This window comes from Montipora capricornis, chromosome 11 (assembly GCF_036669925.1).
Source record: "Montipora capricornis isolate CH-2021 chromosome 11, ASM3666992v2, whole genome shotgun sequence".
Lineage (NCBI taxonomy): Eukaryota > Metazoa > Cnidaria > Anthozoa > Scleractinia > Acroporidae > Montipora > Montipora capricornis.
The window spans coordinates 6,171,308-6,185,709 of NC_090893.1; the positions used below are offsets into that span (position 1 = coordinate 6,171,308).

At 36.0% G+C, this 14,402-nt stretch overlaps 2 protein-coding genes across 3 annotated transcripts in view; one reads left to right on the forward strand and one right to left on the reverse strand.

Moving 5' to 3' along the window:
• The window catches only part of LOC138024576 (N-sulphoglucosamine sulphohydrolase-like), a 21,732-nt gene continuing 7,330 nt past the window's right edge, over positions 1-14,402 (reverse strand). For both annotated transcript variants that reach the window (XM_068871806.1, XM_068871807.1), the window contains exon 5: positions 1-2,712. In XM_068871806.1, coding sequence (XP_068727907.1) covers positions 2,623-2,712 — 90 coding nt within the window. In that variant the 3' untranslated portion in view covers positions 1-2,622. The remainder of the gene's footprint in view (positions 2,713-14,402) is intronic.
• On the forward strand, positions 5,843-7,553 carry LOC138024577 (ELAV-like protein 3). The gene has a single exon (XM_068871808.1). It carries the CDS (start codon positions 5,843-5,845, stop codon positions 6,923-6,925), a length of 1,083 nt encoding a protein of 360 aa, XP_068727909.1. The 3' UTR covers positions 6,926-7,553.

Below are 14,402 nucleotides of genomic sequence, written 5' to 3' on the forward strand. Positions count from 1 at the left end.
TACGGTGTCTGATGTTGTTGCTGTTGTGTTGGGTATCACGCTCTTATGAGATTTCTGATAATACTGCTAAAGAGTCTGTTTGCTTAGCTACATATGCCAAAGAAGTCAGCTAAAGTTTTAATATTGCATAGGACAAGTGGTCGTCCTTTAAATAGAGATTTTTAAGGGGTGCGTAATTTTTTTTCAAAAATGACGAAACAAAATTTTGTTTCGCAAAGTTACAATTTATCCTGATCCTGCAAGTATCATGTATTTTACTGCCATTTCGTAATGCAGTTAAATATTTTCACAATTGCCTCATTGCAAATGCTCCGCAAAAGACAAAAACTAACAATTTTGAAATGGCAAAATTACAGTTTCCTTATGTATGTTTGTGATTGAAATGCATTATTTTCCCGTTGTAAACTAAACCCTTTACTGTTTTTTCCTTACATCCATTTCGCATGAAGCCGTGAGGCGAAATCTTATCCGATGACATGCATGTCGCATAATGGTATAATTTATGCTTCTGTAACTCTTTCGGCATGATACCCTTTTTGGCATTTGGCAACACACAAAAAATTTCGAGTCACCCAATGATGACGATGAAATAAGAAGTCACGCCATGCAACGTTTTTGAGCCGCGGAGGGCAAATGGAAATGAACATTTCGCATGCCCAGACAGTAGTGCCTCCCAGATTTTTAACCTAATCATCTCTAATGGAGCAAATATACTTACCAATATAAAGCTGGTAATGACAGCACAAGTTAAAAGGAAAAACAGCGCACTTGCTGTTGCCATCAATGATCTCGCGAGCTCACAGGTTCAAACCCGGGTGAAGTTCTCAAATTTTCAGGCTACTCTACGTAAAAATGCGATCAAAACTGCGAGTATCATGGCCTTACTTGATTTCATATCCGCAGTTCAAAATATATAATTTCGCTCGTTGATATGAGTATATCTGTACTGTACTATAGCTTACTATATTATGCAAGGGTAAAATATAAGAATTTGTATGGGGAAAACGGTTTTTGTCTCAATTCAAAAAAACATTTACGAGTTCAAATAAAAAAAATTGCTTACCTTGCTTCAGTCTTTTTTTTTTCTTTGTCTCTGGTAGGGTTTCTGGGTCGATTAAGGGCGATTTAGGTGGTTTTTGGTTCCTCCTCTTTTCCCTCTGTATATCCTATTAAATTTTGAGAAAAATCGTTTTTCCAACAGAAATCCTTATATTTCCACTCTTGAATAATATAGTGCAGTGCAGATACTCATAAAACGATTATTGGTTTTCTTGGTTTGTCCTGGTTCTGGGATCGATAAGAGAAACTCTTGTACCGGTCAAAATTTGTACCGTTCTCATGTAAATGGCGACCTTCAAATTGGATTTCAAGAACGACCATGAGTTTTCTGTATTGGGCACCCATTACGTGTAAAGAACGCCAATTTTTTTAAAGTGTGTCCTCAGAACTGAGATTCGTTGGTTGCCCTCATTATCTGAAACCAGGTCCACAAATTTCAAGCCTGAATGCTTTGGGGTCAGCAATATATTTATTAGACAGATATCGATGATGTCATTTTGTCCCAGTTTCATGTATATGGAAGCATATCTATGACAAAATGCAATCCTCTGTAATTGATATAGTAATTTCCAAATTGTGAATGCATAGATCTGAAGCTAAAGAGCAAACACCTGTTTCAGGTATCATAGTTTTCAAAGTCAAAAATGACATTTAAGTCATTATGCAAATAGGCTTAATGTGAAAAAGCATAATACGAATAGGCATAAATTATGCAAAAGCCATAACACAAAGAGACAATGTGGAAAGACATAATGCAAGTACAATAGACAAACTGTGGTGATAAGCATATTATAACACATTTTCAATTCACGTTTCATATGATACAGCATATATACATCATCAGAAGTGACAGTTGAAAAAATATTTTAATGTGTGAAACTTCGAGAGAGACTAGTAACTAGATTATGAACAATGCTCTTAACAATTTCATATAAGCAGTGAAAACTGGCTTGGTTTAAAATCATATGTTGATCACTGCAGTTTGTTTGTCATATTTGCATAATTATGCCTTTTCGCGTTATGCCTATTTGTATTATGCCTTTTTGCGTTACACCTACTGGTATTTGTGTAATGACTTTTACCATTATGCCTTTCTTTACTTTGATTATCTGCATGTTACCTGAAGTGGGTGTTCGCCCTTCAGCTTCGGACTGATGCATTCACGATTTTGAAATATTACTGTATCAATTATGTACAGAGGATTGCATTTTGTCATAGATATCCTCCATACCTGTACCTGTACCAAAAAAATTTAATGCCAGCCTGAGTTTGTCCTGGTCACATGTAAAGTACCCCCTGGGTTACTATGGTTTCATCTGTTTAACCAGGCAGCATTTTGTCATCACACACATTCAGACTGACTTTACTGAACCTCCAGACAAGACTAAGAAGCAACATGATTAATTGCATAGGGAAGATATCTGCTTTGCTATTCAAAGTTGCCAACCATTCAAACAAATGTTGGCAAATTAATAGCAATAGAAAACATAAATGATATCTCTCGTATAAGTAAGGTGTTGCACAAAATTTTGAAATATTGTGTAAAAAAAAATCACGATCACATCAGGCAATCTTGTGGAAAGACAGTAGTGGTATGATTCTTCTCTGTTGATCATCCAGAGGCAGCTTAGTTGACAAGTGTGACCATAACATCTAAATGAAATAAAAGAGATGGAAGAGATGTGAAGGTTGTCCAACACAGGATAATCCTGAGTAGGGTGGTACTTTTGGTCTTATTTGTTCTCACCCTCCCCCCCCCTCTCCCCAAACTCCACCCAAAAACAGCCTCAGCAGGGTTTAGGGAGCCCTTGACAAACTTGAGCTGGGGTCTCTAAAAAGCCCATTTTATGAAAAAAAGTAACTTCAGTTCCCACTTTAATGTATTGAACAAGTAGAAGAAAGGGTGGAAGCTTGGGTGAACAAAATGCTGGTGATATGAGCAGGAAATGCAAGGAAAAAAAGGGGTGGGGATTAGAGACCAGAGTATGGATCAAAGATTTGGGCATTATCAGAATTTGATCTGATCCTCTTTGGAAATACATTTATTAAAAATATATATTTTTTGTGGTTTGGAGAAAAAGGACGCCATTAATTGAGCCAGATGGAGAGTGGGAGTTAGAAAGATTGCTGACAAAGTGGGGTAAATCCGGCCACCCCCATTCAGGGGGATAAACCTGGATCAAAATTGGATTGATGATGATGATTCAGCCTTTTCTTAATTCAGAGAGATCTTACCTTCACAAGTTAAAGCATAAAAAAGTTAAAGCATAAAATTGAAATTATAAAGGAGTCCTTACAGATTATGTTTTCTGCATAATTCTTTCATCTTTTTTCATCTTTGTTTTTCAAAATAAAGTGGCATCCCTTTCTCTTTTCAATGATTTTGACCTGTACTACTGCTGAATCCGAAAATTGGCATCCTTTTGAAATTATTGCTAATCTTATCTGAATTTTTTATTTTGTCCATTATTTCAAATAAAGTATTTTAAATGGAAAAATATTGTAGTAGCCTAATAATTGATTGGCTTAATGCACTTCAGTCTGTACACAATAATACCAGATAATAGAGGTACCGGTAACAAATTTATGTTGTTCAAATGTCTCCAGTTAAAATCAAATTTCACTGGACCTAATTAAGGGCAATGCTTGCTTTTAGGTTGAACTCTGGCAAAAATTGCAAATTAAACAAATCACTGCTCTGAGGGTCTGAAATGCACTGTCAAAGAATAAAATTAAAGTTATCATTTTAACTTCCATTACCAGTGACTCAAAAAGAGAGTTCATCATACTGGAGTTATGCAATGCACAAGTTAATTCGTAAGTCTCCAGTAAGAGACACATATTGGCATTCAAAAACTTAATTTAAAGAAATCGCTACCTTGAATGAAAAGAAATTCATTTATAAGATTGGAAAAAGAATATTTATTAGATGCTTTGTTTCCTAGGAATGAGAATTTTGCTTTATTGCACTGTATAAAAACATTCCCTTTTGTACAGCTTTGTTAATGCTATTCAACTGGGTGATTCTTTAGAAGAGAAGGCGATCTGCTTATAACTGTTAGTTTAACCCAGCCAATCACAGCACTCCCTTTTTTGTTACATATCCAGGGGTCCACTTAAAATAACAGGTGCTAGCCCCAGACAAAAAACACTGTGAAATATCAAAAAATTGATTCTTCAAGTGAATTTGTCTGGATTTTGCTATATTTGGTGATAAAGGCCGAGGAATTGATAACGGATTTCACCCTTTGGCACCTTTTAATAACGCATAGTTCCGGTTGATCTTATCGTGGAATGTTAATTCTTGAAGCGATGCCACCCTAATTTTCATGGTTTTCCCATTATGGACAGCTTTCCCACTTTCAAACATGACGGAAAAATTAAACCTTGAACAAGTATATTTCCTAAAACTTGCACCATTTTATGATCACAGCGTGATCACTTCGGGAGACTTGGTTCTCCATGGGGAAAGCAACATAACACCTGAGTGCTAAATCGTAAAAAACTGTTGCTATCGATCTCCCACTTTCCGCAAAACTTCGTTTTTGTTTGTCGTCGACGACTTTAGTTTCTTCACTGCGTAAAACGAATTTCCTTGATGGATTGACAGCAACTGTACCTCGAGCGCAGCACCGATCAGCTTATACCCAAAACAGCTTCCAATAAGACAAGTGCTCGTCGGTGAATAATAACATTTCTTAAATCGTAAATCCATCGGATGTCATCATGCATAGATTTAGTCCTTCAGTGGCCCTCAACAGCGCCAAAAATATGCCTCAATTCTCACTCACTGGATTTGCTCTCGCACTTACCTCTCCAAGGGTCGATATATTTCTGTCAAAGTTGCTTGAACCTCCTCACTTTACATGATTATCCAAAGCATGTCCAAAGTAACGCCAATTCGACGTCGCTGATGTCTTCCGATGTCTGGTATCATGGATCGACGAATACTGCGGTACATTTTCATTGTTAACAGCGGAAATGAACGAGCTTCACAGATTTTAAACTGGAACATCCAATATTGCTCAAGACGGGTGAGAATTTCATTTTGGCCGGCCGGGGCGCAAAGAGTTCAAACAATGGAAAGAAAGACAAAACAAAACAGCTTTTCCACTCTTTCGGAGGAATCAAAACAAACCAACGTACATTCATTACTCAGGCCCTACGCAACTGTCAAATTGCTGTATGTCCCAAATCCGCTTTGTTTTGAATGAAATGCAAATTTATCTGATTGGCAAGTGTTAGCATAATCCTTTAGTCAGAAATCAGACATTTCCATCCGCTCAAGCGTGTGAAACTCAGCTGCGATTTCCGATTTTCCGGTCCTTTGTTAAACGCCGACAACAAATAGCAGACTCCAGCCCTACCCTATTACATTTTGTAAACAACCGAAGACTTCGTTTCTTTTGGGAAACGTTGAAAATTGAAATAACCATTACATCAACAAAGCCGAAATAATTCCAAGAAAGGCCTGCTTTTGATAAAAAAGAGCGCTCAAAAATTCATTCGAAAGAGAGCCGGAAATGGGTTATTTCCCTACCCACCCCATACAAAGAGAATTCAGTGTTATTGTGAGAAGAGGGTATAGCAATGTATTGATAAATTGTGCGGAGGCAAACCACGTGGAACATAAATAAGTTTTGCCGCCATCTCTGACAGTTCATTTCTCATTCGAATTTTTGACGTTCGGTTGAGTCGCAGAGACGACCAGTTCATTTGGTGACCTTATAATTTATTCGTTATCTTTCCAAGAGTTCCCCCTCTTGCTTTATTCGATTTTTAAATGTTGGACAAGATGAATGAAGGTACTCCCGTCCAAATCAACGGCGAATCGCTGGAGAATGGCACAGAACACGGTAACCATTCCAAGACGAACTTGATCATCAACTATCTGCCACCTTCAATGAGCGAAGGGGAGCTCAAGAACTTATTCAGTGAATTCGGCACCGTGTCAAGTTGTAAACTTGTTCGAGACCGAGTGTCTGGTAACAGCCTTGGCTACGCCTTTGTCAATTATTTGGAGCCAGATCATGCGGCAAAAGCGGTGCGAGAGTTGAACCGTTTGCGAGTACAGTCCAAAAACATCAAAGTAAGCTATGCTCGTCCGTCGTCCGATGACATAAAAAATGCGAATTTATACATTAGTGGACTACCGAAGACAATGAACGAGCAACAACTTGAGATGCTCTTTCAGAAATATGGCGAAATTATCACATCAAAGGTTCTTAAGGATGAAAATTCTCAGAGTCGCGGAGCTGGTTTCGTCCGCTTTGACAAGCGCGCTCAAGCGCAGGCAGCGATCGATTCGCTGAATGGGGCACAGTTGCCGGGTGAAAATCCCAGTGAAGCGACCAAATTAACCGTCAAGTTTGCCAATCCTCCAAGTAACAAGCCTCAGATTCCTTTTGCTTTTCAGTCGCCTCTCAGCTTAACGCCGCCGCAAATTCGAGGAAATACAAGATCTCCGTTCAGTGCTAGCGGAGTAGGGCCTCTCTATCATCAAGGCGCGAACTTTCGCTACTCGCCACTCACGTTTCTCCAGAGCCCAAACAACAACACATTTGCGCCCAATGCACTCATCCCTGGCAGTTACTGTGTTTTTGTGTACGGCCTTCCTTCAGAAAAAGATGACGCTGGGACTGTTAAAGTTGACCCGGAGAAGCTTTTGTACAAACTGTTTGCTAAATACGGTGCGATCTCGGATGTGCGAGTCAAGAAGGGCCAGAATTTTGGCTTCGTTAACATGCAAAATTACGACGATGCACAACAAGCGATCGCCGGCCTTAATGGACACCGAATTGCCGGACACGAGGACAAACCGCCTCTTCAAGTATCGTTTAAGACGCCAAACGTTAAAAAGCAATAATATGCGAGCACTTTGACAAACTTGAATTCAATTCCCCAAGGAACATTCAAGGTCTGAGTGCCATGAAAACACGGCGAGTCGATCAGCGACTTCGCCCTTCCGTTCGACGTCAAATGCTTTGATTTGCCCTTTTTTCCTGTACAGTCTCCCTAGATCTACTTTGATTTTTTGAACTTAGTTTAATCAAAGAGCTAGCGTTTTTGCCGCAAAGCGAAAGTCTTTCTGCCGTTTAAAATAGTTGAAAAATTTAGAATTTTAGTTTTTGACTTTGTGTGTTAATTACAAAGGTAAATAGTGGTGTCTGTGCTAGGTATGCCGGAATTCTAAAAAATCGACCGGTTTTGGAGTATTTCTTCGTTATGCTTAGAGCCAAAGCGTCACTTTAATAACACTAAAGTGTTTGTTTGGTAATTCGAGCTTTTTCTCGTTGGAATCTTCTTAAATTTTGTTTAATGCAAGTTTCTGGGCGTTTGACAGTTCAGCAAATAGCCGTGGTTTGCGATTTCTTTTTCGTTTACTTACTTTCCTGTATTCTTTATTTGTTTGTGGATTCGCTCCTTCCCTTTGGGATCGAGCAGTTTTTCACGATCTTCCATTTTGTTTTCATTAAATTTTCCTTCAGTCTACTTTAGTGCTGGTGTTTTTTGTTTTGAGTGGTTTTGCATATATTTTCATCTCTGTTTGATCCCTTCGCATATTCACTTCTTCCTTAGCGCGCGCTATTATCCAACATATATTCGGGGGAAAAAAGATAAAGTTACTAATTTCATTTGTTAAAATTTTTTGTCGATTGGCAAAAAAACAATCGTAAGATAACATAAGCGAATCGTCCATTCCGATAAAAATTATTGCTTTCACTTTCTTGTAGGATCTTAATTGTTTCAGGGGAACTTGAATTTGTTTTTTGTTCAATATTATTATTTTTTCCTGTTCATTTTAGCTAGTGTTAAGAATTTTCTAAGGTAAATGCACTTCAACAAATCTTGTAGTTTATACATAGCGAGACAGTAACAGAGCGTTTGAATTTCAGTTTACTTAAGTTTTGTTTATTTCCTAAGTTTTGTAATAAATTCAGTAGGTTTTGGCAACATGTAAGAGGAGGCAAGAGTTTGATTCCACTGGCAAAATGGAACTTGCAAGAAGGAAATATCAAAAACCTGGTTGGAAAAAGTCTTGAGGACAGGAATATTCAGAGGTAAAATAAGTCTTTAAAAATTAATGAATTTCCCTAGCCACAAGCTTTATCAGAAAGATGATCAAAGATTAACTGTGATGTGCATGATTGAGTTTATTTTTTCCTTTCTTGTCTTAATTTAATATTTTATGGAACTTGGGAAATTTTGCGCTGACTTGATTTGAGTTTTTTCTGTTTGGGTGAGTGACCAGATCCTGGCCAGGGAAAATATTTCAAAACCCAGCTGTGACAGCTAAAGTGGTTCCTTTCAGTGGAATAGGTAACAGGTGCTATGTGCCTTAGTCGTAAAAGAAAAATAAGGGAAAAGAAATTAATGAATGTATTTTTGACATTATGGTTTAAGGTTGGGTTTACAATGACATTATTGGCTGGGAGAAATATTTCATTAAAATTAAGCTCTTATTGTTTGTGGAATGTGCTGGGGAAAAAAATTGCTCTATTACTTAAAGGTGAAAAATAATTCTGAAATGTCAAGCAGAAAAAATGTGACACACCTAGAGTGATCATTCAAGATACATGTTTAATACCCATTTGCTGGGATTTTATGTTTTAGTTATAAAGTTATCCACAGTGGATCCACACAGCGTTTCCTGAGACCCAACTAGGCGAAAAGGATGTGTAGTTCAGTGTTTTCTTCTTTCAAATACTCGTCACATAGGCATGTTACCAAAATTTAAAGACAAATATAAGAAAAAATTTCTTCTGTGAAGATTTCTCAAGTTTCACATGTTACTTTTTGTGAAGAATAAATCCTTTAAGAAGAAAGGAAAAATATTATTTACATAAAATAAGAATCCAAAAGTTTTAGTCAAAGTATATCAAATATAACTGCCAATTTGCAGGAATTATTAGTGGATCAGAGATTGGAAGTTGTGTTTGTATTGGTATCCACTTGTCTTTGAAAGCCTTGCAAAACTGCTTTTAGTTCATTCAAAAGCATCAATCATTGTGGTATAATTTTGTAGGTTTCTTCTGCATGCCTTTTGATCAGTCATCTTGTCTGTGTCATTTTTGTGCAATTCTTTTAAAGTAGAGCAGATTGTTACAATTTCTGGAAAATTGAGTAAGAGCATTCAGGTGCAAAAACATCTTTACTTATATCCCAAAGGGTCGCATAAAGCACACATTTAACACAAAATTAATGATTATTATTCTCAAACTTGATATTTAACTTGCCAAGTGAGTAATGTATGCGCAATGCAAAATGCTTATCACTGTAAGATTTTATAGGTTCTGCATTTTCTTCCTAGTGCAGCATCGTCATTTTTTGCTCGGAGGCAGTGACTAGCCAGAGTTAGGGGAAGTAGTACTATGCTGGCCAGCAAGTAAACAATGAGTTGGTGTTTGGACTAGACTTATCTTAATCAATAAGTGATTTTGGAGAAAAAGAAAAATAGGCACCAATGCAAAATAACAGCTGGTATCGTTGTAAATTAGTTGGTTCACATTGCTTGAACAAATGCAACAACTATGCCTGCCATGTTCTTGTTAAGAAATAACATTAAATTCCAAAGTAATCAAAATTAGGTTTCTTGTTATGGATCATCTCAGATTTTTTTCTTCAACTCAGCTGGTTATGAGCAAGTGAATTTAATTGAAGGAAAGTAATGATAATTTTCATTTCTGTTCCAATCCTGTTTATTGTGAGCTGTTTGATTAAAAGCCTTTCTGCAGTCTTCCTATGATGTTTGGTCTGTGTTAAAAAGAGGCTCAATTTAAATTTTAATTGAGTCAACCTACCGTAAAAGTCTAGTTCCCTTGAGGAAATTTGATGGCAATAAAATTGCTTACTATTTCACATTCTAATGCCTATCTGTAGGGGATAAAGACAGCAGTCTATTATCCTGAGGACACTGTTTGAATATTCATGTAAAGGAAGCAAAAATGTGCCTTACCTTTTACTGTAGATTTTGTTATTTCCACAATGCATTTAAAGCAGTGTTCAAATTTTCAAACAAACATTTGTGAACTAGTTGTCCTTTGCTATGTTACAAAAATTGTGTTGCCAAAAAACAGTCTGGAGTTTTTCAGTTGTGAATGTGTTTTTAGTGGAGAACTTTAATTTAAAATCAATGTCTAATACTGTTTTGGTGTTGAATTTAACTCTTGCTGAGAAAGATTCATCTGATGTGGCTTGGTGTACCATAATTTTCTGTCAGCAAAGAGACCATAACATTTGTATTAAAAGTAGTATTTTCAAATTAAAATTTTTGAAAGATTCCACTACAGGGGTTTATGAAGTAATATATGGAATTCAAGTTTAAAAAAATTCACTGCCTGTACATTGAAAATTATGTGAGAGAGAAAAATATAAGAGTGGAAATAAACATCTGCTTAGTCTAAAATGTAAATTTCATTCCTCATGTAATCACACATTCAGATATTTTCAAGAGCAAATTTTAATGAATTGTGAGAAGAGCTATCAATCTTCATTTTAGATTGAGGGAAGAAATGGGTAATTTACCTATGTTTATTTGTGCTTTTGATAAAAGAAATGTAGTTCAGTGAAATACTGGATGTAATTTATCTGTCTGTGTTTTCCCACTTTCCACCTTATATAATTGACCATCTCCTAACGTTGTTATGAAAATTTCCATCTGAAAATGTAATTGCTTACTGTACAGTAATTGTGAAAGCAAAAGACAGTTTTTTTTGATTTACTTTGAATAAGACTATAAGAATTAGTGAATTATTAAGAGAAGAGTAAATAAATGTACAGGTCAAAAGAGCTATATTCAGTGTAAGAAACATTTTGTGTGTTAAAGAAAGTGAATATTTTTTCCTGTTCAGGAGGTTTTTTAATTAAATATTCATGAAGTGTAAATGTTCTTTCCTTCAAAGCTTTAAATCACACAAAAGATTAAATGGAAAGATTTCCAAGATATTATCTCTCATTGAATGTAATCAACAATTCTTAAAGGTTTTTTCCACATTATGGCAGTGACTGTAATTATGGCCTTCTTGCTAAATAATTGCAAAGCACTGATAACCCAGTAAACCTTGACAAGAATAATATTGTAGCAAAGAATGTGGGAAAAGAAATGCCTTGGCAGAAACATATGATGGAGAATTTGTGTTAGCACCAATTTCTCATTAGTAAGTGCTGCAAGGTATAAAACAAAAATAAAACATTATTTTACTTTCAAATTTAAATTAGCTTGTGAAATATCCCCTGGCTTTTCAGAAGGAAAAAAATAAATGAAAAAAGAGGAAATGTTTAATTAAATGGGGTAACCATCTAACATTGACATACAATGCACCAGTGCATTACATTTATTTAAATCACAGCTCAGAATAGAAGGATAAATATAATTCTGAGTACAAAAGCACATGTTTATGGTTGGAAATTTATTTGTGTCAAACTGGCTTTCCAGTGTCTTGAGTTTTATTTTCCTCAAATTGACTGGCTCAGTTAAATAATATTGTCTGGTGAATTGTGTCACAGGAAAAAATTGTGTTGGTTTTCATTGAGAGTTATTAATCTTGATTTCCAATGAGATTTATATGGTGTAATTGTGCCTAAAAGGATAAGGAATTCAGTTTGCTTTTATTTCTGTGCAATTTCCATGTTTTCTGGTTGTTTTCTCTCTTTGCTGTCAAAACAAGTTGACAGACAATGAAAAAGATTTTTTTTGCCTTTGACATGTCAGTTTATATCCGTTTTTATTTACATAAGCAACTGGCATCTCTGACCAAAGCTGTCACATCGTATTTGCACATCTCAAAGCAATTGGGAAAAGCTAAGTACATTTTGTTTTTCCATCAATATCTTTACAGCGCTGAGCTGTACAGTAACATAAAAATTGAACAATTTTGTCGACCAAATTATCTAAGCAAGAAAAGAGGTCTTAACCAAAGCAGGTTGAAATAGGAGGAATACACGAGGCAGATGTTACATTTTTTAGAGGGCAATTTTTTTTGCTCTTGATATTTCTTTTCATCCAAAATTATCATTAAGAATCAAATGGTGGCTATCAAATTGCACTTGATAAACTGTTGACCAACCAAAGGACTTCTTGGTTTTATATGATCTTGGACAGTTTTTTTCTTTGATTCTACCAATAATCATTGTTCTTCTAAAAACTTCATTTATGAGTTTTCTCTACATACATCTTAAGGTTAATATACATGGAGGAAGCAGACTTTCAAGTAATCCCTTGATTCCTGTTATTTCTTCCGAAAGATTTACAAAGACGAAAGCATATACATCAATTCCACTTAAATGGAAGCTTGGCCTAATTAATTTATTGTTAACCTTCTCAAGGATATTGAAATTTTTTATTCCCTTTCTCAATGCCATTATGAAAATTTTGCATACTTATTAACTGATATGAACTCAGGTCAAATGTTCTCTGTGGTCTCCTTAAATGATTTAGCCTAAAAAAAGAGCTCAATGATTTTTTTTTTGGCAACTGTTCAATATAATTGACTTCCTGGGCCCAGTTAATAAAAGAACAGATAATGTAATCCAGGGGATAAGTCGCTATCCAAAGTATAAAAAATATACTCCAACTCAAACGTTGGCTAAGGTTCTTGTACATGCCTTTGTGTGGGAGTGTTTAGAGTGTGCATATTCACAGTTACGCGAGCAAATACTCAACTCTGTGCACAGAATGGAAATGTCAGCAAGTGACTTACCAACTGGAAAAAAGTTATCTGCACTTTGAACAACTGGGGCCTGGTGACTCAAATTATATTCCACAGTAATCTGGGAAGAATAAGTTCACCTGGATATAAAATTATTTATTCCTTTAAGTCACACTGTGTAATAATGCCAAAAGTTTGCAGAGATAGTGAAAAACATGTTCCTCTGTTCTTGCAAGACCTAAAATAAATTTTGGCTGGCAGATGATACCCTTGCCTTGTCTGACAAGATCTATTATTTCAGTTGCCTATCTAAATAACACTGCCAGGATGCAAGTTGACAGGTAAAACCACTTACTACAAAAAGCCTTTGGCAGATTGAGAAAATGGCCTTTCAAAATTAACTTGCTTGTCCTATCAGTGTCAACTACTAAAAGGACAGCCTTTCCTTATTTTTGTGCACCATAAAATTGACCCTAATTTCTGCACTTTATATTTTTATGTTACTTTCAATCGTAGATTAATGACAGTGATTGATAGGCTTGGAGGTATTCTTGAATTACTTGGAAATTAAATCCATCCAGTGGAGAAAATTGTCATGAAATAAGATAAGCCTTGATAATGTTAGAAAAAGGAAAGGGGTTCAGTTTTAAATTCAACATTTTCATCTGGTTGTTTAAAACAACACCCACAGCCAACTATTTTATCATGGCTTACAGGGAAAAAGCACAGTATATCAACAAAAAATTCCAAATGCTCATAAGAAGTGCTAATCCTCTAAAATCACTTGCATACTGCTAAAACAATGCTAAAGAAGGTTGGACAATGATCACACTTGAAGGTATCACCTAGAGTATCACGCACCGATACAGCCTTGGAAATCACGAAGTTTCCCATGGGAAAGTTATTACTACTTTGCCATTACTAAAACTGAGGCTCTCGAGTAATCTTGTTTTGGAGACTTGGGGTGGCTCATACCAGATTCAAGACTTTTAAGCGACCTTGTTATTAGAAGGATTGACACTACAACACTTTATCACGTAACAGCAATGTTATGCTACCATGTGAAACATCAATTATTGCTGAACAAGATGCAGTCATTTTTGTGACGTAACCAGTTACCATGGTAACAAGAAAACCTCGCAAAAACACCCTATATTTTGGCTTTAGTTGCTCATGTCTGAAAGACGAAGTCAGTGATCCCAATTTTTAATTGCACAAAAGTGATCAGCAGGCCAGGATGAAACTCTCTGCAAAGTTTAAAAAAAATATGTGGAGGGGATTCAGAGCTATCTTCAACTTCCAACTGTTTAAGGTGGCTCTGAATCCACTCCATAGAATTTTAAGCTTTGCAGAAAGTTTCATTCTGGCATGTTGATTACAGTTCAGAAATAAAAAATGGGGGTCACCTTGGTTCGTTTTTGAGATATCGGCAGCTAAATCCAAAGTATGGGGTGTTCTTGCAGGGCTTTCATGTTGCCACAAAAATGACTGAATCTTTTTCAACAATAATTGGTGTTGGACATGGTATCATAACATTGATGTTAAATGATAAAGCGTTGTAGTGTCAATCCTTCTATGTAAGAGTGTTTCTTTCGAGTGTTGAAACTGGTTTGAGCCACCTTAAAAGTTACCACCACCTTGTAAAGAATGATAAACAGCTTCACAGGAAACTGCTGAAAAGTAACTTAAATAAGT